Here is a 21345-nt window from a genome sequence, read left to right on the forward strand (position 1 = left end):
AAATTAATTTAATTAAAATTTAAATGTTGAGTACCAAAGTGATAAAAAAAGAATTAGTGCCAAAGTGATAAAAGAGATAAACATTAGGGGTTAAATATTTTATGATTTTGTCAATATTTTATAAATATAGCTTTTACATTAAAAAAATGATATAATGACAAATTTAACTCTCAACGTTTCCATTTTTGTAAATTTGGCATTTATGCTTTTTTTTAGTTAAATTTGGCCATTAAATTTTCAAATAAATAGTCAAATAATTTATTTAATAAAAATATTAACTAAAATATTAATTTTTTTAACATTGTTGGCATAGTAATCTATGTGCACTTTATGCTGATATGATGTTATTTATTTTATATAAATCATTTTAAAATAAAATTTAAAATTTAAAAAATAGAATAAAATACACGTGAATTGTCAAAATTTAACATTTTAGTTTGTTAAAAAATCATTTAAACTCTTTTTCGAAAAATTAATGGTTAAATTTGACTATTTTAAAAAAGTAAAAGACCAGATTTAACTAGAGGAAAGATTAAATTGACAAAAAAAATAAACGGTAAGAATTAAATTTCAAAATTATGTAAAAAAAAATCAATAACGTCATAGATGTGTGACAATCTAAGACACATAACATGTAACGTATATGTGTACATATGTACATTCACATATGAGGTGGCATAGGTTGGTAAGAGCCACGATGTTAAACAGATTCGCGGCGGCAGAGGGATAGGTTTGGGTCAACGTGCAATCACCGTCCATTTATGTTGCAAGAATCTAATTCTTCTGACTCTTGCTTTGGAATCTAAGTATGGATGTCCCACTCCCCAAAGATTTTGTTATAAGTAATGTTCTTCTCTTACATGAACTGAATAAATAGTCAAAGCTAAAGCCAATTGCCGATCACACTTTTGTCTGAAACCAGCAACAATGGTGGACCAACTCACCGACGAACAAATCGCTGAGTTCAAAGAAGCTTTTAGCCTCTTCGACAAGGATGGTGATGGTATGCTATGCTATGTTCCATTCATTGTTTGATTTTTCTTTTTCTTTTTATTTCCCATCTTTTTGTTCCTCTTTGTTCAGTTTAGAATTAATGTTTTAATATCCCCTGTTTTGCTTGGAATTTGAATAATGCTTTGTTTAAGAAGGGTAAAAGTAGTGTGAATGTTTTTGTATTAGGAATTAAATTAAATTTTGTATAATTTACTTAAAAAATAGGTAAATTAATTTTCATACCTTAGATAAAAGAATAAATCACTTTTTCGGTTAAAATTTTTAATTTATTTTTACGGTTTAGTGATGATGTATCACTATCTAGTTGCTTGAACTAGCCCCTCTATTTTATTTGAGTTAGTCCATTCATGTCAGTATAAGGTATACATGACATATCATATATCACTATATGGTTGTTCCATCCATCATGTTAGTCCTCGACAATAGAAATGGGTGAAATGTTAAATAAAAAAACTATTTTACCCTTTATTCTAATATACAATGATTAATTTACTAATTTTTTTAATATAGGGGTAAAATATAATCCAATTTTTAATACAACAACTCAATCAGCTTAAGGTTAATGCTTTGTTGACTTTCGTTGAGATGCTTTGTATTTGCTATGCCTTGAAAGCTAATGTTTACATGCCTTTTTTTAGAACCAGTTTTGCTTCTTATTTAAGGGATATGTATGTATGTATGTATGTATGTATGTCGATGTTTGTGTGACCATATTGTTGATTCCGAACTATGACTTCGACCTAATGTGGTTATGTTCTAGATTAAAGCTTTGCTCGGTACCTAGGTTTTTATTCTGTTTTTGTCTGGGGTGTGTGTGCGCAGGCTGCATCACTACAAAAGAGCTGGGAACGGTGATGAGATCTCTTGGACAAAATCCAACTGAAGCTGAACTGCAGGGTATGATCAATGAGGTCGATGCTGATCAAAACGGCACCATCGACTTCGCCGAGTTCTTGAATTTGATCGCACGGAAAATGAAGGTGACTTAAACACTGCATTTCGTCGGACTTATTTCACCGAAACGCACGCTCCGACCGTGCGTGTCATTTGCAATTCCGATGACTATAAACATTGCATTTGAAAATGTTCATTAGAATCGGATTTGTTTCTCAGATTCCAACGCTAATCGGATGAATGAAACGCATAGTTATATCAATGATCAAGGCATCATCGGATTCTCTTCACTTGAACTGACATTTAATTGTATTGATACATTTGGTGATTTTGGTCTTTTAATTCTCATATGAAGGATACCGATTCCGAGGAGGAACTTAAGGAAGCTTTCAAAGTTTTCGATAAGGATCAGAACGGCTTTATTTCTGCAGCCGAGGTAATAAAACACGAAATACTTCCTCGAAAAATCGCTTGCTCTCCACTCGAAACCATTGTAACGATGATGATAACGGTTGGTTTGTTTTTTTCACTGTGCAGCTCCGGCACGTGATGACGAATCTCGGGGAAATTTTGACCGATGAGGAAGTCGATGAAATGATTCATGAAGCAGATACCGACGGTGACGGGCAAGTGAACTATGAGGAGTTTGTAAGGATGATGGTGGCAAAGTGATGACACTGTTTTATTTGTTATCTTATGTTTAAGCAGCATGAAGCACTGTTTCTAATATTTGAATTAATTTACCTGAAAAGTTCCGTTCTGAATGTTGCCATCTTCGTTTATGTCCGAACCAAACGGTAATATAAATTATTTTAATATGATTTTTGGGTGGCTGTGAAAGTGATTGGTAAAACGTACCATCCAAAATTGTAACTTGTATTCCGCTTAATAAGTATTATAATGAAAGCTTTTGTATTATGAGTCAGATTTTATACCATATAATTTACTTTAAAAATTATAAAATAAGTCATTTTACATTAAATCAAATAGTAAATTAGTTCTTTTTTTTAAAAATTTTATCTACTTCTTCTGTTAAAAATAAAAATGACTATCAAGATAACCAGACAGTTACACGTGATGTGCCATGTGTACCTCATGTGTACAGAAACAACCAAAATCAATTGGTTACTCAATTGATAAGTTGGATAGATTTTCAAAAAATGTTGATCAACTGCTTTCCTTTGTTCTTATGTAGGGGCGGTAATAAGGGAGGCAGGTAATTGCCTTAAACTCTATAGATTGGTAATTTTTTTTCTTTTAATCCTTCAAATTTATTAACTTGTCAATTAATTAAATGATAAAATATACTTTAAACCCTTAAAAAATTTTAAAAATCAATCTTGACCTCTAAATAAAAATTTTCTGGCGTCGACCCTCTTCCTATCAAAGTTATAATTATGAAACTGGTTGAGTTAGAAATTAGTTGAGATTTGGGTCCAAAAATGACTCAAGTCTAGGCTCATTTTTGGGCCAGTCTGACTTGACCCGCTTAAAAAGCTCATTTTACTATTAAAAATATTAAAATATATATTTTAATTGATATTTTGTATACTTTTTTAAATAAATTTTAAATTTTTTATTTAAATTAAATTTAGACCGAGACGGACTAAAGTGCGAAAATCCTTATTCAAGCTTGGCCCTAATCTGGTTAGGTAGAGCGGGATACCGACCATTGGGCAGTTGTAGACACTAGGGATGAGAGTAGCTTTTAATTATTTGAGGGTGATTATTAAGAAAAGCTAAAGTGAAATAAAATGCTTGAAAATTGATGGAATATTAGCCCAAGCGATGACAAAGTGTATTTGAGAAATTGCAATGCCAAAAGATTTGGAAATTTAAGGTAGGATTAATTTGTTGTTAGGTCCTCAATTATTTTCCAAAAAGAGTAAAACGTCCACATGCTACATAATAATAAAATGCATATCATATCCCCTTTTAAGGGGTCATATTGATGAGGAAGTAATCTTTCCAAAATCTAAAATATTACCAATAGGATTTATATTTGATGTATTATACACTTTCAATGGATTAAATTTTTAACACGTTATAAAAGAAATCTTTTAAATTTATTTTTACGATGTGTCATCATATAGTTCATAGAAAATGTATGAAATTATACGTTTCTCTATACATCACGATCCATGCCTGCAAGTTCAAACCGTTGGAACCACTTGCTTAACATGGATGGAACGGTAGCCATTTACGTATCATATATATTCATTCTTTGAACATGACAATCCATAGGGGCGATTAGTTCATGACAATCTATAATGACAAAACACCTATAAACTGACTAACTATCAGAGAGAGCCCTTCAAAAATTTACAAACACCAAAAAAAGGAACCAAGACATATTCTCTTTTACGAGTGAACTGTCTTAAACTACTACAACCTCATTTCTCTATATTTCCATCAAGGGAGACAGGACCCTCTTTGCTTTTTTATAATTTAGTTTTTTTTTTTTTTGTACATTAATCCTTACGTGAAATGAAGGCTACGGTGTCATTGTTTGCACATTGGTTCCTTTTTATAAAGCAAAAGACTTTTGATCTTTTAGCTTTGATGCCTTTGACTTTTTGGAGTTGCCCACAGCAAACTTCTCTTTTTGGATTTAAAGAGGAGTCTCCTCTCCCCACCCCACTCACATGGTTTGTTTCTTCACCCATCACTATTCAACTTTGGGGGAAATTTCTAAAACGGGTTTTGTGGATCAAAAGATTCCCACTTCATCATTAGGGTTTACTGCGGCTAGCCTTTTAACATATTTTTATATATGTATATATATGCTCATTGATTCATTTTACTTAGTTTTGTTCTTTATATATAAATTTTAGATACATAGGAAATGAATAGTTTTCTTAGGCCTAATATAGGCCCAAAGACATATATAGCAAGAGATGGCATTTGAGGTCAAATTACTTCAGAGCTGATGTATATTGTCGAGAAAACTATCACGTAGGGACAAAGGAAGGGGTAGACAAGGATCTGAGCCCCTCTCCCTCCCCCAAATTGAAAATTTTTGTTTACATACCTTATAAAATTATATGTTAATATATGGTAAAATTATAGTTTGACTCCTCAAAATAATAAAATTTCGGATTAATTTTTTTTAAAATTACAAAAATATAAGTCAATGCAGTAGTGAAATTATATTTTATCTCTTATAAAAATATATAAGATATTCTCCACCCAAATTCTTTTTTTTAACTTTGCCTCTACTATCATAAACCTTAAGAAAATCAACAAATTCTTGATATTGGCTTATCTTGAATTAAAAATCAATATTCATCAACAATTTAATTATTATAATTTGATATTCATTCATTGAAAAAACACATTTCCCACATCATACATATTTTTTTAAACTCTAGAAGACTCCATAGCTAGCCCTCACCTAACATCAACAAGAGATTAATCAACTCAACCACCCAAAAACACCTCGATAATAAACATACCAAAACCATGGGCCATTTAGATCCTTCCTCGCAAAGCATTTGTCCCTTCATGGAAGCCTTTTTCTCTTGTTATCTTTTTAACATTCATTCTATTCTGAGACACATGCTATGTTGTTACCACTTAAAACTTCCTTTTCTTGGTCACTTTTTGTTCCTAGTTCTCTCCCACCTACAATGCTTATCATACATACATACATATCAAAGACGAAGGCATAAGGGGGCGGTTTTTCCCCTCAATGGTAGTTTTGTCATTTAGCTCCTTAAATTTTTATACAATTACATGTTAACACAATAGTATTTTATGATTCATCTCTGATTTTCCTAAAATAATTTTTTGATTTCGTCCTTATACATACATAAGGTCAAGGTTTGCAACACAAATCCAAGCGGTCCAAGTTGATGATGGTATCACACACACTTTTTAGGTGTGTGTTTTGGCTTTAGAGTGAGATGATATAATGAATCCACTACTACCATATTAAGATGATAGAGGTAGGCAGGCACATGGAGACTAAAAAGGGACCTCTACCCAGAATAGAGTATACATTACAACCCAAAAAGAAAAAGGAGATAGAAAAAGAAAAGGGGGATCAAAAAGAAAGAACATATCCACGCTCCTTGTCTGATCTCTAGATGCATAAATTTACTTTAACCTCCTCATTATTTATATTTATGTGAAAGCGATAGGTGGATGTCACTCTGTAATAGGAATGACATCAACTCGACAATTTAATCTTTGTACTATTAAAAAAATCAAATAAAGATGAATTTTAAAATCGTTTTTTAAATCCTAATGTAATTTTTTTTTAAATTTTATATTAAAATATTTTAAAAAATACTATTTAGTGAATTACAATAATGATGGATATAACAAGTGTGAATGACGAACTCAATGTTAGTTACGTAGGACTCTTAATACACTTAACATCCAATTCAATGAAACAGTAATAAGGTATAATGTCCCTTGGATTATACTTAATTTTTGGATTGACCCTTAAATTTTTTTTAATCATAAATAATCCCCAAAATTTTATCCTGTCATATGTTTTAGTCCCAAAATATTACAGGGTTAAAAAAAATCATATTATATATAAGATAAGAATAAGAATGAGAATGGAAAAGGCAAAGGCTGCCTAACTCGGTGGTAATCCATTTATTTAATTATATGAAGGAAAGAGTGGGATTCGGAAACACATGCATCGCAGGTGAATGCCGCTAATTGCAATCATATTGCCCATGCATTTCGACGATCCAATTCTAATGCTTCAAATCTTTTGTCCTAATTAAATAATTAATTACTTACCCGTAATGGTCCCACTTCTTTTGGAGAGTAGCAGCCCAGCTTATATTATTTTCTTTCCTGTCATACGTACGAGGAGAGATTCATTCTTATCCTTGAATTCGATAACATAAAATTTGGAGTTAATTTAGTATTTTATTATTGTTTCTTAATATGCATTTAAATGTTAAATGTTGTTTGTCTGGAATAAATAGTTATTCACTTTTAATTGGGATAAATATTAAGCTTATACATTAACTTTGTTTTAATGTGCAATTGGATATATGAAGTTTGATTTTGATTCAACTGTACACATTTAAAGAAATAAAGACATGCGTATAGTAAAATGATGTTAATTTGATAATATTGTTAGCGATTTGTGAAAATTGAATCAAATCAAGATTCCATATATGAAATTGTAAAAAAAATCAATGTTTGCACATTGAATCAAATTTAATGTTATTCCTAAAAATAAATTAATGTTATAGTATTGTGAGTTGAACATCCTATATGTGGTGCATGCAAAGTAACAATTTTAGGGCGTGAGATGCGATGATTTATAAGTGGCTGTGAATGGAATATTTTTTATAGGATTTTTAAACTCCTTAAAATAGAAAATAATATGTATTTTAATTATTATAATAATAACTATTTTAATAGGCAGTTTGAATACTCAAATACCTGCTGAAGATGAGAGGTGAACTTTTAAGAGAGGAAAAAAAAAGCTGATATAAAAGCTGAATGTTTAAAGCAAAGCATACAACAAAGAAAGCTGACTCTAAGGCCAAAAGAAATGAAAGCAAAAAGGCCTTTTCTTTCCTATCCCATGTTATAGTCATAATTCTATTAAGCTGCGAAATGAATAAGGACAAAATATCTTATATTGCATTTTCTTTTTTCGTAAATTAGTCATTCTGTTAAAAAGTCTATCTATTTTCACTGTTAAAAACTTATCTATATATATTAATATGAGGTATATATATATAGTATGTCGCATGTAACTATTTGATTATTTTATCAGTCACACTAGTTTTTAACAATAAAAATAAATAAAAATTTTAACCAAAATAACCAATTTACTCTTTAATGTAATGTACCCGACTAATTTACCTATTTCTAAATATGTCAAATACAATCTTACTCCTAATATAAAAACTTCCATAATACTTTTCCATATATTACATTTTAAATGAACATGAATATGGAATTTCAATAGGTGAGAAATCTATTAACCTCTCTCTCTCTCTCCATATCCTCTATCAGCCTTCCCTTTTTTATTTTCTTTCCAAACATAGTCTCTTCAATTTTTCAAGAAGAAAAAGGCAAGATCAACACCAATTTATTTGCAAAAGAATATATACATCCACACATACATATAGCTTCTTTGGGTTTATATCAAACAAAAGAAGTTTTTAATCTGCTCCAACACTAACCCATGCTAGCCAACACCTCTTGTTCCTCAATTCCGTCTTCAAAGCCAATCCCATGCTTTGAAAATGGTGATAATAACAACAATAAGAGAAAAAGAAGACCTGCAGGAACACCAGGTACCATATATATACATATCATATAAATTATATATACAGTATATTGAATACAATTTACAGTTCTTGGGGGTGGTGGTGCAGATCCAGATGCTGAAGTGGTTTCACTTTCACCTAAAACACTACTAGAATCAGATCGTTACGTTTGTGAGATCTGTAACCAAGGGTTCCAACGAGACCAAAACCTACAGATGCACCGGCGACGACATAAGGTTCCATGGAAATTGCTGAAAAGAGAAACACCGGCGGTGAAGAAAAGGGTGTTCGTTTGTCCCGATCCGAGCTGTCTCCACCATCAACCTTGCCATGCTTTAGGCGATCTGGTTGGGATCAAGAAACACTTTAGGAGGAAACACAGTAACCATAAACAATGGGTGTGTGAGAAATGTTCGAAGGGGTATGCGGTTCAATCTGATTATAAGGCTCATCTTAAAACTTGTGGTACCCGTGGCCATTCTTGTGACTGTGGCAGAGTTTTTTCAAGGTTATTTTTATTTTCTTTTGCCATTCTTTTTCTTGTTAAATCAACAGTGGTTCAGATTCTAGTGTTGCTCTCTATCTTTTCAAAGGATAAAGATTTCACCAGTCCCAGACCATGATTAAAATCTTTTCTACACTGTTGACGTAAGAATGAAGAAACATATAAAGCTTTTGATTTTTTTTGACTGATGGAACCTTAATACAGTATTAAGCAGCTGTTTATATACAGTTGGCACATTTCCCGAAGACCACTTCCCCGTTGGTCGTGTTGCTGGGAATTAATTAAGCTTCGACACAGTATACCTACTGATTAGGGTAATAGATATAGAGTCAATATTTGATATATAATGAATCCATCATTCGAAAGTAACCCTAAATATTACGCAATATATGTAGTATGTTTACAGTAAGGTAGGTTCTTCTATTAGTACTTGTAGCATTTAGTTTTTTACGTTACTGTCATTAGTTTTGTAATAACCTAAATGGTAATGGTTATAAATTGATTATTTTTTATAATTAATTATGTACTATGTTTAAAGTTATAAGATTAGTTCATATTCTCCATAATTCTTAATTCATTAATTACTTTTTTGTAAGTAATATGTAAATATGATAAGTTAACATAGTATTACATATATAATAATATATCTTATCACATAAAATTTTAGAAATAGTAAAATTTAATCAGTAAGAATTTAAAAAAATTTTGATTCCTTATTGACTATCCTTTTTATTTTTTATAGAGTTGAGAGTTTCATAGAACATCAAGATGCATGCCGTATGGGGCAATCACAGAAAGTGCAGCAGCCACCTAGCTTGTCTCCAACAGCTTCAACCCCAAGTACTCCATCTAGTGATACCATGTTCTTCAGCCCTACAAAAGATAATCCCACCACCACAAACGGCGGCGACCACCACAATTTGGAGCTTCAACTCTTAACCACATCCTCAAACCCAACAGAGCCCTTTGTTCCCCATAAAGAAAACCATAACAATACTCATTATTCCACTCAATTACACCTCTCGATCGGCTCATCCGACGAAAAAATGGAATCGACTGTAACGACTGATACGAGCAAGGTATCGGCGCTCCAGCAATTGAAGATGGCGATGGCGGAGCTAGCTTATGCCGAAGAGGCGAGAAAACAAGCGAAGAGGCAAGTTGAATTGGCCGAAAAAGAGTTCGATAGGGCGAAGAGGATTAGACAACAAGCACGAGCTGAATTTGAAAAGGCTCAAGCTTTAAAGGATCGTGCGAACAAGCAAATCGAGACCACCATTGTTCAAATAACTTGCCATGCTTGTAAGCAGCAAGTTCAAGACAGAACACCTGTGGAAGAGAACTCCATTGTTGTGAGTTACGTTTCATCAGCTATATAACGAGTACCGGTTGAAAAAAAGAAGCGATAAAGCAACATTTGGTGATTGAATTTTGTAATTTTTCACTTTGGTCCTTGACTTTTTTGTTAGTTCATATTGGTCTTGAAATTTGGCAACCTTTTTCAGTTTGATCCTTTCTGTTAAGGCATGATGACATGGTATTATGAGATTGTTCGACATCATCACCTAAATTTTTTTTTAGTTTTTTAAATTAAATTTTATTTATGATTTTATAGCATTTTCAATATTTTATTTTGTAATTTTTAGATTTTATATAATATCTTTTAAAAATTCAACTTAAAGAAACCCAAGTTCAGGATCAAATTGGAAAAAAAAATTGTCAATTTTTAGGATTAATGTGGACAAAAAATTTTAAAAATTGAATTTTAAAATTTTGTTAAGTTCAAAGGCTAAATATAGATTTATCCCATATTCAAAGATATCTTATAAAGGTTACTAACAGTAACATATAAACCAATCACATTCATATATACATAAACTTTCCTTTGATCTAAGGCTACCTTAGATGTCTATACTCTTTGAACTTTTGAAATTTAATTCTCTAGTTTAGTTCCAAGAATTTAAACCCTTTACTTGTTTAATTTAAAATCCAATAAATTGATTTTTAAATCTCATAGAGGCACAAATTCTTAAAATTAAAATTTAAGATTAAATTTTAAAAGCTTGAAATGTTAGAGGGACTGGAGTCAGAATTAGACTCTTTGTTTAGCCTTATATGATATTTGCTGATATACCAAGTTGAATGAAAGATTGTCGTATGCTGCAATTTGTGTGACGTAAGTTGTTCATTGATTTGGCTAAATGAAAGCTACAAATTACGGGGTGTTGTAGGAAAAATATTCCTAGGCTTTTGTGTGTGTGAATGTGATGGGTGCATTGAGACAACTTGAAAATGAACCTTCCTTGGCCTCACCTCTGCCTTTTTCTTTTTCTTTTTTTGGTTATTTTGGCTTTTCTACTTGGACTCTTTAGGTATCTTCGTAGCTTGAAGGTGTAAGGAAATTAATGGAGTTGTTCTTTCCCTTTGGCAGTAAAAAATTTATATCATTTAGTTTGATAGTTAAACTTAATTTTAATGTTTAATTTGGTACCTAAACCAAATGGAATAAGGTGGGCTAATTAATATTTAACATACGCGTTCTCTACTAAAAAAATATAGGTGCTTAATTGGGACACAAAATTAAGTTGAATATTGAAGTTAAACTCAGGTATTTAATTAATACAAAAAAAAGCCCTCAAGCATCAAATTTAAAAAAATTCAAGTACCAAAGTAAACATTAAAGCGAAACTTAGGTAGGTAAAAGTTCACTAGATGCCCCTATACTAAGAATCAAATTGCATTTTGCCCCCTCTACTCAAAAAATAGGCAAATTAGTCATTGTACGTCAGATCAAAAAGAAAACTGGTCCTTTTGTTAAAAATTCCATCCATTCTATTGTTAAAAAATTGGTCCCTATAGGTCAACATGAGGTATACGTGACACGCCCCACGTGTCATTGTTTGGTTATTCTGTTAACCATACTAGTTTTAAATAGTACAAGTGGATGAAATTTTTAATAGAATGAACTAAACTGCTCTTTGGTCTAACATACAAGGATTGATTTGCTCATTTTTTGAATAGAGGGGGCAAAGTGCAATCTGACTCCTAGTATAGGGACCTCAATTGCACTTTTACCTACCTAAGTTTGGCTTTAATGTTTACTTTGGTACTAGTTTTTTCAATTAATTGATACTAGAGTCTTTTTCTCTCGATTAAATACTTTTTTGGCTTCAATGTTTAATTTAAGACCTGAGCTTTTTTTGTGTCTCACTTAAATACTTATTTTTTTTTACTAGAGAACACGAGTTAGGCCACATTATTTCATTTGGTATGGTAAATGATATATTAACTTTTTTTTTATGATGAAGAGGAAGACCACCTCCATTAGTTTTCTTACATCTTCAAGCTACAAAAGACTCAAGGATCAAATTGAATATTGAAACCAAATTAATGTACTAAATAATATATTATCCCTAAAAAAGGCATGCATGTTTTTCAGTGCCAGAGTTTAATAGTTAATGACAGACTCTCAGTCGTCGCTCTCAACGTCCCAACCAAAACTCCATTCATTCATTCACTTTCAAATCCCACTATTTATCATAGTGAGGCCCATAGGGCAAAGCAATGCGTTGTTAAGAAGAAGCAAACGCCATTTCTTTTTTTCATTCAATGGAGAGGCCATTAGAGCTTTCCGGCTCAGTTGAAAGGACCAAAAAAGAAGAAGAAATAAAAAGAAAACTGGGTCCATCTTGTTGACGTTATCTTTCACGATTTCAACCAAAACAAAAAGGTGAACTGCAAAGCTAAAGCTGCAACTTTCTAAGGGTCTTTTTCTCCCTCTTTATTTTGCCTTTTTTATTGGACAATGTGCTTCTCTTTCGTTTCCATCATGTTGGCACGTTGCTAAGCTTGTCTTTCTTTTTATCTCACTCCTACCAAACAAACAGTTAATATTGATGTATAAAATTTAGGTTGAATAATATTAAATTATTAGTAAATTTATGTATTAATTATTTAATTTAAAAATTATAAAATGATTATTAAACTATTAAAATTTTTTTATTTAAGTCACTAGATTGTTAAGTTAAACATTTGGCTAGCAAGTTTTAAGTAACAATTTAACGATCAATACGGTAGATTATTACCCATTGATGAGTAGAAAAACATACATTAGATTCAAGCCAATTTAATAATCTATGTTGGAGATCAAGAAGAAAGCTATTTGAATTTTGACTCGCAAATTTATGACATGCAAAGTTTTTTAATAAAAAAAACTGAATTGTAAAAAAAGAAGGGGAAAGAGGTGCAAGCAATGCAAATAAAGAAGACTATACAACAATGATTTTAACAGTCTAATGGCTTAAATGAAAACTTTCAAATAGTTTAGTGATCATTTTGTGGCTTTTTGAAGTTGAGTTACCAAAATGTAAACTTGTTGATAGTTTAGTGACTTTAGGTGTAATTTACCCGAAATTAAATTAGTTAATAGTTGATGATATACACGCATTGTATGATAAAAGTATCATAGATGCTCTTGTACTAAGAGTTAGATTGCATTTTATCCCCTCTACTCAAAAGATGAGCAAATTAATCTATATACATTAGATCAAAAGGTAAATTGGTTATTCTCTTAAAAATTTCATCTATTTCTACTGTTAAAAATTTATCTTTGTATGTTAGAATAAGGCACACGTGACACGTCACATGTAAATATTTGGTTATTTTGTCGACAATACAAGTTTTTAATAGTAGAACTCGATAAAAATTTTAATAGAAAGAACTAATTTGCTCTTTGATTAAATACAGGACTAATGTGTCCATTTTTTAAGTAAAAAAAATAAAATATAATCAAACTCTTAATATAAATACCTCTTCTATATTACTTTCGCGATAGGTATATATATAAATGACGAATTTAATATGATTTTGAGGGTGGCTGTGAATGTGATTGGAAACCAAAAATAAAACATGAAATGGAACGTAAAATTGGAGCCAGAGTTGAGTTTATGTTGGCACAACAACTATTCCTACGTAGGCCTATTAGACCTTAATTCATTTTTCTTCATGTTGCTTTATTTTTTAAAAGATAGGTAAATTTTAAAAAAAATTTTAATAATTTCATTATAGATTCTGATAATATTTATTTTTTCAATACAATACCTAGAATTACTCATAGTTCCTCCCCAACCCATAAATAGGAAGATAATGTGCTCCAGTGCACTCAAATCCACGTCCTCTTACATTCGCAACAATAATTTTATATAATATTTTTAAAAATTTCCATATACAAATTCTCATTATTTTCCTTAAGGTTATTTCGACATTGTATTTAAATTTTGCACGAACTTCAATACCCATAATTATCTAAATATTCCCTAAAAAATAGGAAATAAAAATATTTTTTTCACAATATTTAATTTAATTTGTTTTTAATGAATTATTTAATATTTTAATAGCCCATTTAGAAATTTGGATTTGAATTCACAAATTCTTTTTTTTTGTATATCAAATAAAAAAATAGATTTGGATTTGATAAATCCATCATTAATAAAAAATAATTCAAATCTGAATTTTGAATTTTTTGAGAATTTACATGATTTATATATTCTTGACATATTTCTCTTATTATTTTTCTAGCTCTACATAATAATAATAACCAATGTTGCTTAATTATAAAAATACAAATTTATTCATAATATATATTTTTGTTGTGCATGTAATCTTTTTTTCCTTGTCATGATACTTGTATAAATTTCTTTACATTTGTAGTATTTTTTTTAAGGTTTTTCTATGTTTATGCATTCGTCACACACGCAATATATGATGGTATGTCAATAACAATGTTATTAATTTTTGTAAATTAAATCATATTGATATTTCATATATATATAATTATAAAAAATTAAAATTCATGTATAACATTTAATTGCATTACACTATATTTGTTGATTCCATGCAAGAAAAGAAAAGAAAAAGTAAATACTATTTTGTATAAGCAATATATAGAACACATAATCATGCTTATTTTTTTCCATATAAACCCTTGGGCTTTTTCATAAATGGTCTTAAATATGCTATGTCAAATGATGAATGCAATGGCATCAATATTATCTATCAAAAGTTGGTGTTAGATTTGGTTTTTTTCCCTTACAATGTAAGTTTGATGTAAGTGATGACTGTTTTAGAGAGCTATAAGAAATTGAAGAAGGAAGGCCTAGCCTTTGTGTGGTGTTCCGTTAATGGCATTGCTTCTTGTTGATTTACCTCTTCATCGTCTCTCCTACTGTTCTCTGTTACTTCACTTTTATTATTGGAATCTGTATTTACTTGAAGGAAATCATAGAATTCAATTGCCTCCTTTTTATCTGCAAATCATCCATATAATGTTGATTAATTATTTGGTAAAACAAATGTAATAAACTGTTCAATCTATCTATATCTAATCTAATATATACTTATATTTAACTTTATGAAATTACGAAATTATTTATTATTTTAAATTATAATTAATATTATGATGTTGATATTTTTGTGTTTTCACATTTTTATATCAAATACATGCTCAGTAATATTATTAAATACAAGTTCATTATCACCTCACATTGCGGATCCATATTGAGTTGATGTCACAAGTTAGTCGTATAGAAAAATGATTAAAATTTATTTTTTTATATTTTTATGTAAAATTATTATAAAATTTAAATTAAAAATAAATCTATAGAGAAAGAAACTTCAATCTAGAATATTAAAGTCTCAAGAGAGTCGATTTTGCTATTTTAATTGAAGTTTGATTTATTTTTCTACATATTTTTTTTTATAAATATAGCATTACACAATATTTTTTAATATAATCTAATATAAAAATCAAATTATAAAATAAACCCAATATGATTGTAAGATTGTATTAGTATTTTGTTTAAAAAAACAAAATTACATCTCTTATTAGTAATCCACCCTTTTTTTTCATCTTTTAATTGTAAATGATTGTTATATAAAAATAATAATTGTACTATAATTTTTCCAATATTTATTCATTTTCCATTCTAATTATCTATTTTTTATAGGTAAATAAATAATTCTATCAACATATATTTAAATATTTATTGAAATTATATGAATACGATATTTTGAAAGGAAATTGACTCCTTCGAGAAAAGTTTTCGAAGTATATATCGTCTATCATGCAGTCGATCAGGTCTTCCAACAATCGAATGTATTATTTCCAAGTTCCATAGAGAACTGTAAGTTAGGGAAAAAATATTGACATGGAAACAATACATTTGATTGTTGATAATACTTCCAAAACTACTCCTAAAGGAACCAACTCACGATTCAATCAAAAATTGCAATTAAATATAAATATTAAATACGCACCTTGGGTGGTTGTAACACAGTGGTTTGGGTTCAAAGGAGACCAAGTGTTGTGAGGGAACCCTTGCTTGTATTTATGTAAAAGTGGGAGAAAACCATGACCAGCACCCATCTGTGAGTGATGAAGAGGTTTAGAGGGATTGGTGTGTGACGTTTTGGCATAGAGACTCGACCGTTGTCGGCATCTACGTGCCATGATGACATGCCAATGGTTCTTAACAGCGTTATCAGTACGACCGGGAAAAAGCCTAGCGATAACAGCCCACCTATTCCCATGGATCCTATGAGCACTCAACAACCGTTCTTCTTCCTCTTCCGTGAAAGGGCTCCGGTTAATCCTCGGATCTAACTGGTTAAACCATCTCAGCCTACAGCTTTTCCCTGCTAAGACCAATTCATATTATCAAACACCAAAACCGAAACCCTAGCTACACAACAATCATGATATTCTAAAACAAAGTAATCATCATTGTATCAATGTGCATACTATTTTTGTTTTGGTATTGGTATATATTGATATTGTCATATTTTATTAGACCATTTCTAGTTTACCAATGTTTTTAAATATTTTTCAAACTCATATATAGTTTCTTGAAATATTAAAATGGTTAAAATGAAAATTTTCAAAGTTGATTTAAAAAATAAAATTTGTATCAACCGGTATAAATTGGTATTGATCGAACTAAGTTGAAACCTACCGAAATTTTAATCAGAACGGAATATAGACTATTTGATACCGGTTTAAGACCAAAACAGTACGTATCAACCGATACGATTGGTACCAATATAGTACCGACTACCATGTTATAAAAGGTAATAACAAACTATATACATGATTTAGGGTTTGATTATCACCTGATCTGCCTTGAAGCTTTTGAGCTATAGCATTCCAATTATGAGGGCCGTAACGTTCCACCGATTCTCGGAGCTTTTCATCTTCGGCAGGCCTCCAATGACCTCGGCTACACATCTGTTTATCTTTTAACTCAATGAAAAACTCAACACCCAAAAAGATGGGAAATAAAAGGGCAGATAGGAGAATAAAGATGGTAGAGGGTGGGCTAACAAGACAACAAGTAGATCTCATACATGTATGTATATATATATTAAGGGGGAAAGTAGAAGAAGGGCAAAGTGATTTTCCGTTAAAGAGTTGGGAGGAAACAGTGAGTAATCAGGCGATTGATGTAAACGTTTTGGCTAACGAACGCTCTCTCACAACAAAGGTTTTTTTGGAGTAATCAATCAACTTTTTACACACACAAAATGGAAAGAGACAGAGACACAAAGAGGTTGCTTGGTGGGCTGAATTTCGTTTGCCTTTCAACGTCCTTCTAAATTTCTAACCTACAACCCTCTACTTGTAACCCACCTATCTACCATTTCGCCTTTTACATTACATGTTCTCTACACCATAGTTGTTGAAAACCGAACCAAACCGATGATATTAAAAACCAATTGATCTATAAGTTGATATAAACCGATAATTGAGCCCGTAATAAAATTGAATTTTTTTTAATAAATTTATTTAATTAAAACCGAATCGAATATGGAACAGATGAGGAAATTAGTTGCATACGTATTAATATGATAGCAAGCAGTCGCAGCAAAAAAAAGAAAAAACACGAGGGAAAAAAGAAAGTAATGCAAGTGTATATATGTAATGGGGTATTGGGGGATTTTAGGTTTTTGATAACCTGTTCAGACCTAACTAACATTAACAGCTTATTTTATTCTTTTATTGGATAATAACATTAACAACCTAATTAGCTTAAACTGGGATGCGTAGGATTGATGAATTAAACTGTTTTTTTCTGTTAAACGGCTGCTCTCTCCCCCCCTTTCCTTTATTGCCAAAAATAAAAATCATCATTCTTCTTAGGCACTTGGATTGTCACTAGTCGGGTTTAAGATAACAAGTTAATTGAAGCAACAAAACCTATTAACTTTAACGGAGATTCTAAAATATTTAAGATACCATATCCGAGTTTATAAATACTTGAATTTATTTTCTGAATAAGAATAGGAATAAGATAATGAAGAAGAGAAGCAAGATGAATGAAAATAAGGACATGAAATGAGGAAAAGAATAAAATGTCCTAACAATATACAGTTTCATAGATATTATAAGTACAGTTTTGAATTTCTAATTTGTACTACCACCTAATGTGAATTTAGCCGAAATCAAAGATATTATTATATATTGGTTTTGATTGTTGGCCTAACAATATACAACTTGGAGATATATATATATATATTGCTTGTTTATTAAGTGAAGGAAACCCATCTTCTATCTTTCGTCTTTTACCCACCAACGAATAAACAGCTACCTTTTTTATTTTTTTATTTTATAACATACTAAAACTAAACTTATAAAGCTGTTGGTCTCATCTAATTTTATACCAACAGCTTCAGCCTTTGGACAGGTTTATTATGTGGTGAATTTTTTATATTTATTATATCATAACCCAAAACAATTACCTACATAATTTATTTAAAAGAAAATCACTCCTACTAAGATGAGGTGTGATTCCAGAAAACCTTTCCTTTCCAAAAATATCAAGAATAATCAAATATATATTCTGAAAAACGAAAACCATGGGCCGAAGTGAGAGCCTAAATCCAACCTGAGGGGCCACTTGAGTACAGGTCTAGTTGAAAGTGGCAAATTGTGAAAACATAAAACATTATGGTCGTTGGGTTTTTAGTCTGTTTAGCCCCAAAGAAATACTGCAACCAGGCCGGTCAATTCGGCACTCAATATAATCCCAACATCAACAATTGTAATTCAATTCCCAACACTAACTTAAAACCACCTAATAACCTTCCAACTTTACAAAAAAAAAACCAAATCATTTTGGCCATCTATTTAATTTTTTATTTTCTTTTTAGCCCTTAAACTTAAGTTGTTTGTCAAATCACCTCAAAATGTATGAAAGTTAACGCTTGTTAGCTTTGCTAACATAACATTCACGTGTATACCACGATAACAATTAATTAATTTTTTATAATTTAAAATTTTCAAAAAATATGAAAACTATTTTAAAAATTATAAAAAAAATATTTCTTTTTGAAAAATTAATTAACTCTAACGAGAGTCAACAAATGTTAATTTTTCTATCCATTTTGGAGTGATTTGACAAATAATGCTACTTCAAGAGCTAAAAAAAGTAAAAATTTAAATGGAAGGCTAAAATATTTTTTTTCTTTTATAAAGTTGGAGGGTTAAAAAATTATTATATCATTTAATATTAATTACAATTTTATCATATACATATGCACGTGAAAATACATTTATTTATTCAGATCTAAAATAAAATTAAATTAAAATTTTTAAATGCAATTAAGTGATATAATTTAAAAAAATAATTGAAAATTTAGTCTTGATTACATCTTTCAATTGGACAATTTGGGTTGATTTTTTGTTGAAGTAATATGGATCATATCAATTTGATTTCTGTGTACGAACAACTTAGATATAATTTGTTAAAATGATAGTAAAATTAAAAATTAAGAATGTTGTTTATTTCTTTTTAGAGTTTGTAAGTACAAAGATATACAATTATGTAAGTTTAAGTAAATTTAAAATAAAATCAAACCAATGTAAAGTATAAACGGACAAATAATGTAATTAACCCTAGAATCATATCAATCGAGTTGTTATACTTATGCTTCACAAGCCCGCCTTATGTGCCTTTGATCTCATAATATATCACAAACCTAATCCATCAAAACCACATACTTAACATAGATAAGACAATTTTCATCCACATGTCATGTATATTCATCTCCAGATATAACAACACAATAACTCAGATCGACTTGGGCTAATCTATGAGGACAAGATATTAATAAATCAACTAAGTTGCCAGAAGTTTGAAATCAAAATAAGAACACTTGACACCTCAAAAACTATTAGAGAAAACTCCCTTAAAGACTTTTAAACCCCAATAAAATGGACCAAGACACATTCTCTTCCAACTAAACCTTCAACTCATTCCTATTTTCATCCCCCTTCTCCAATCTTATTTTAGCACCCATATTTCAGATGCTTTCTGATCTTCCCTCAACACTTACCTTTCGATTGTCTTAACTCATCTATTGGTTTTCATCCTCCAAATGGACACCGTCGCAACCTCCTCCTTATATCAATATGAGCCTCAAATACATAAGCAAATATTTATTGATGTTCACCTCGTCTTTTAATCATATAGTTAGGAATTTGATCCCATCCATAAAAATGAAACATATTTCATGATCAACCACTTATCATTTTAGAGAACACCCACAACAAATGTTGAATACCTTAATTCGATACAGAAAAAATATCTATTAATTGAATCAATTTCACGTTGAAAGTTTAAAAAGATAAGAGGCGCACCCTACAGCCACCCACCACCCTAAAAGTCATAACCCTTATCACATGGCATTCATCGACATGTTTGGGTTCCCTAAAAGTTAAAAATTTAGCTACCATCAAGATGATTTTATTTAATTTCATTGCTCCACCACATATTTCCAAAACTATTCCAGATATTTATTTTATGAACATTATTGCATGGGGCACTGCCAAACAAAACTTTCAAAAAGAAGTAATCACTTCAATTAACTTTTTCCAGATTATATTTTATATTTTTTAATCTAAAAAAATAATAAATTAATTTTTACATGTTAGATCAAAGAGTACATCGATTATTAAAATTATTAATTTTTTTTATTAAATTTATTAGAGTGACTAGCTTTGGATAACCATCATGATGATTTAAGAATTGCTCCACCACATATTCCCAATACTATTCCAGATATTATTATTTTTGGATGAATTATAAGAGGAGGGCAAATGCCTTAAACAATAATCCGACAAGTGCGACTTGAATCCCGGTCATACTTGGGACAGTGAACACCTTGACCATCAGGCCAACACACGTAATTATCTACATATTATTTTATAAATGTTAAAATTAGATCTGTTCATGAGTCAAGGCACCTGTCCAAACCCGAAGATTCGTCCAAAAAATGAGAGAGTTTGGACAAAATACAAGGCCTGAAAAATAGGCTTGTGTAAAATTTAATGCTCATTTTCTGTAAACGTTGGGACTTGGGCAAGATTTTTTTTGGCCGAGCCTGACCCAATCCGCCCAAATTTTATGTTATAAAATAATATTATATTAGTTATATATGTTAAATAATACTTACATGTTTTTTTATATTAAATCACTAATCTAATAACAATTAATTCCATTACCCAAAACCTAAAAAAAATTAACCAAACTAAATAACCCAACCCAAAATATAGAAGTTTAAAAATTATATTTAATACAATAAAATATTTATTATATTTATTAGTATTTTAATATAATAAAACAT

General features: G+C 30.3%; 3 protein-coding genes across 4 annotated transcripts; 2 read left to right on the forward strand and 1 right to left on the reverse strand.

Moving 5' to 3' along the window:
• Positions 1-796: 796 nt before the first annotated feature.
• LOC107930979 (calmodulin) lies at positions 797-2833 on the forward strand. Its single transcript, XM_016862757.2, has 4 exons — positions 797-1003; positions 1837-1994; positions 2264-2344; positions 2446-2833. The coding sequence occupies exons 1-4, from the start codon at positions 928-930 to the stop codon at positions 2578-2580; spliced, it is 450 nt and encodes a 149-aa protein (XP_016718246.2). The 5' UTR covers positions 797-927; the 3' UTR covers positions 2581-2833.
• A 5012-nt stretch (positions 2834-7845) lies between these two features.
• On the forward strand, positions 7846-10228 carry LOC107930953 (zinc finger protein SHOOT GRAVITROPISM 5). Its single transcript, XM_016862727.2, has 3 exons — positions 7846-8189; positions 8271-8670; positions 9410-10228. The coding sequence occupies exons 1-3, from the start codon at positions 8078-8080 to the stop codon at positions 10044-10046; spliced, it is 1149 nt and encodes a 382-aa protein (XP_016718216.2). The 5' UTR covers positions 7846-8077; the 3' UTR covers positions 10047-10228.
• Positions 10229-14495: 4267 nt separating this feature from the next.
• On the reverse strand, positions 14496-17274 carry LOC121224453 (transcription factor MYB54). Of its 2 annotated transcripts, none has more exons than XM_041107792.1 (3): positions 16834-17263; positions 15982-16359; positions 14496-14972 (listed from the first exon to the last, which is right to left on the reverse strand). In XM_041107792.1, exons 1-3 carry the CDS (start codon positions 17063-17065, stop codon positions 14797-14799), a joined length of 786 nt encoding a protein of 261 aa, XP_040963726.1. In that variant the 5' UTR covers positions 17066-17263; the 3' UTR covers positions 14496-14796. The 2 variants fall into 2 exon arrangements, with proteins under 2 accessions (XP_040963726.1, XP_040963725.1); XM_041107791.1 differs by having other exon boundaries at positions 14505-14972; positions 15982-16362; positions 16834-17274.
• Positions 17275-21345: the final 4071 nt, after the last annotated feature.

The sequence above is a fragment of the Gossypium hirsutum genome, chromosome D12 (assembly GCF_007990345.1).
Source record: "Gossypium hirsutum isolate 1008001.06 chromosome D12, Gossypium_hirsutum_v2.1, whole genome shotgun sequence".
Lineage (NCBI taxonomy): Eukaryota > Viridiplantae > Streptophyta > Magnoliopsida > Malvales > Malvaceae > Gossypium > Gossypium hirsutum.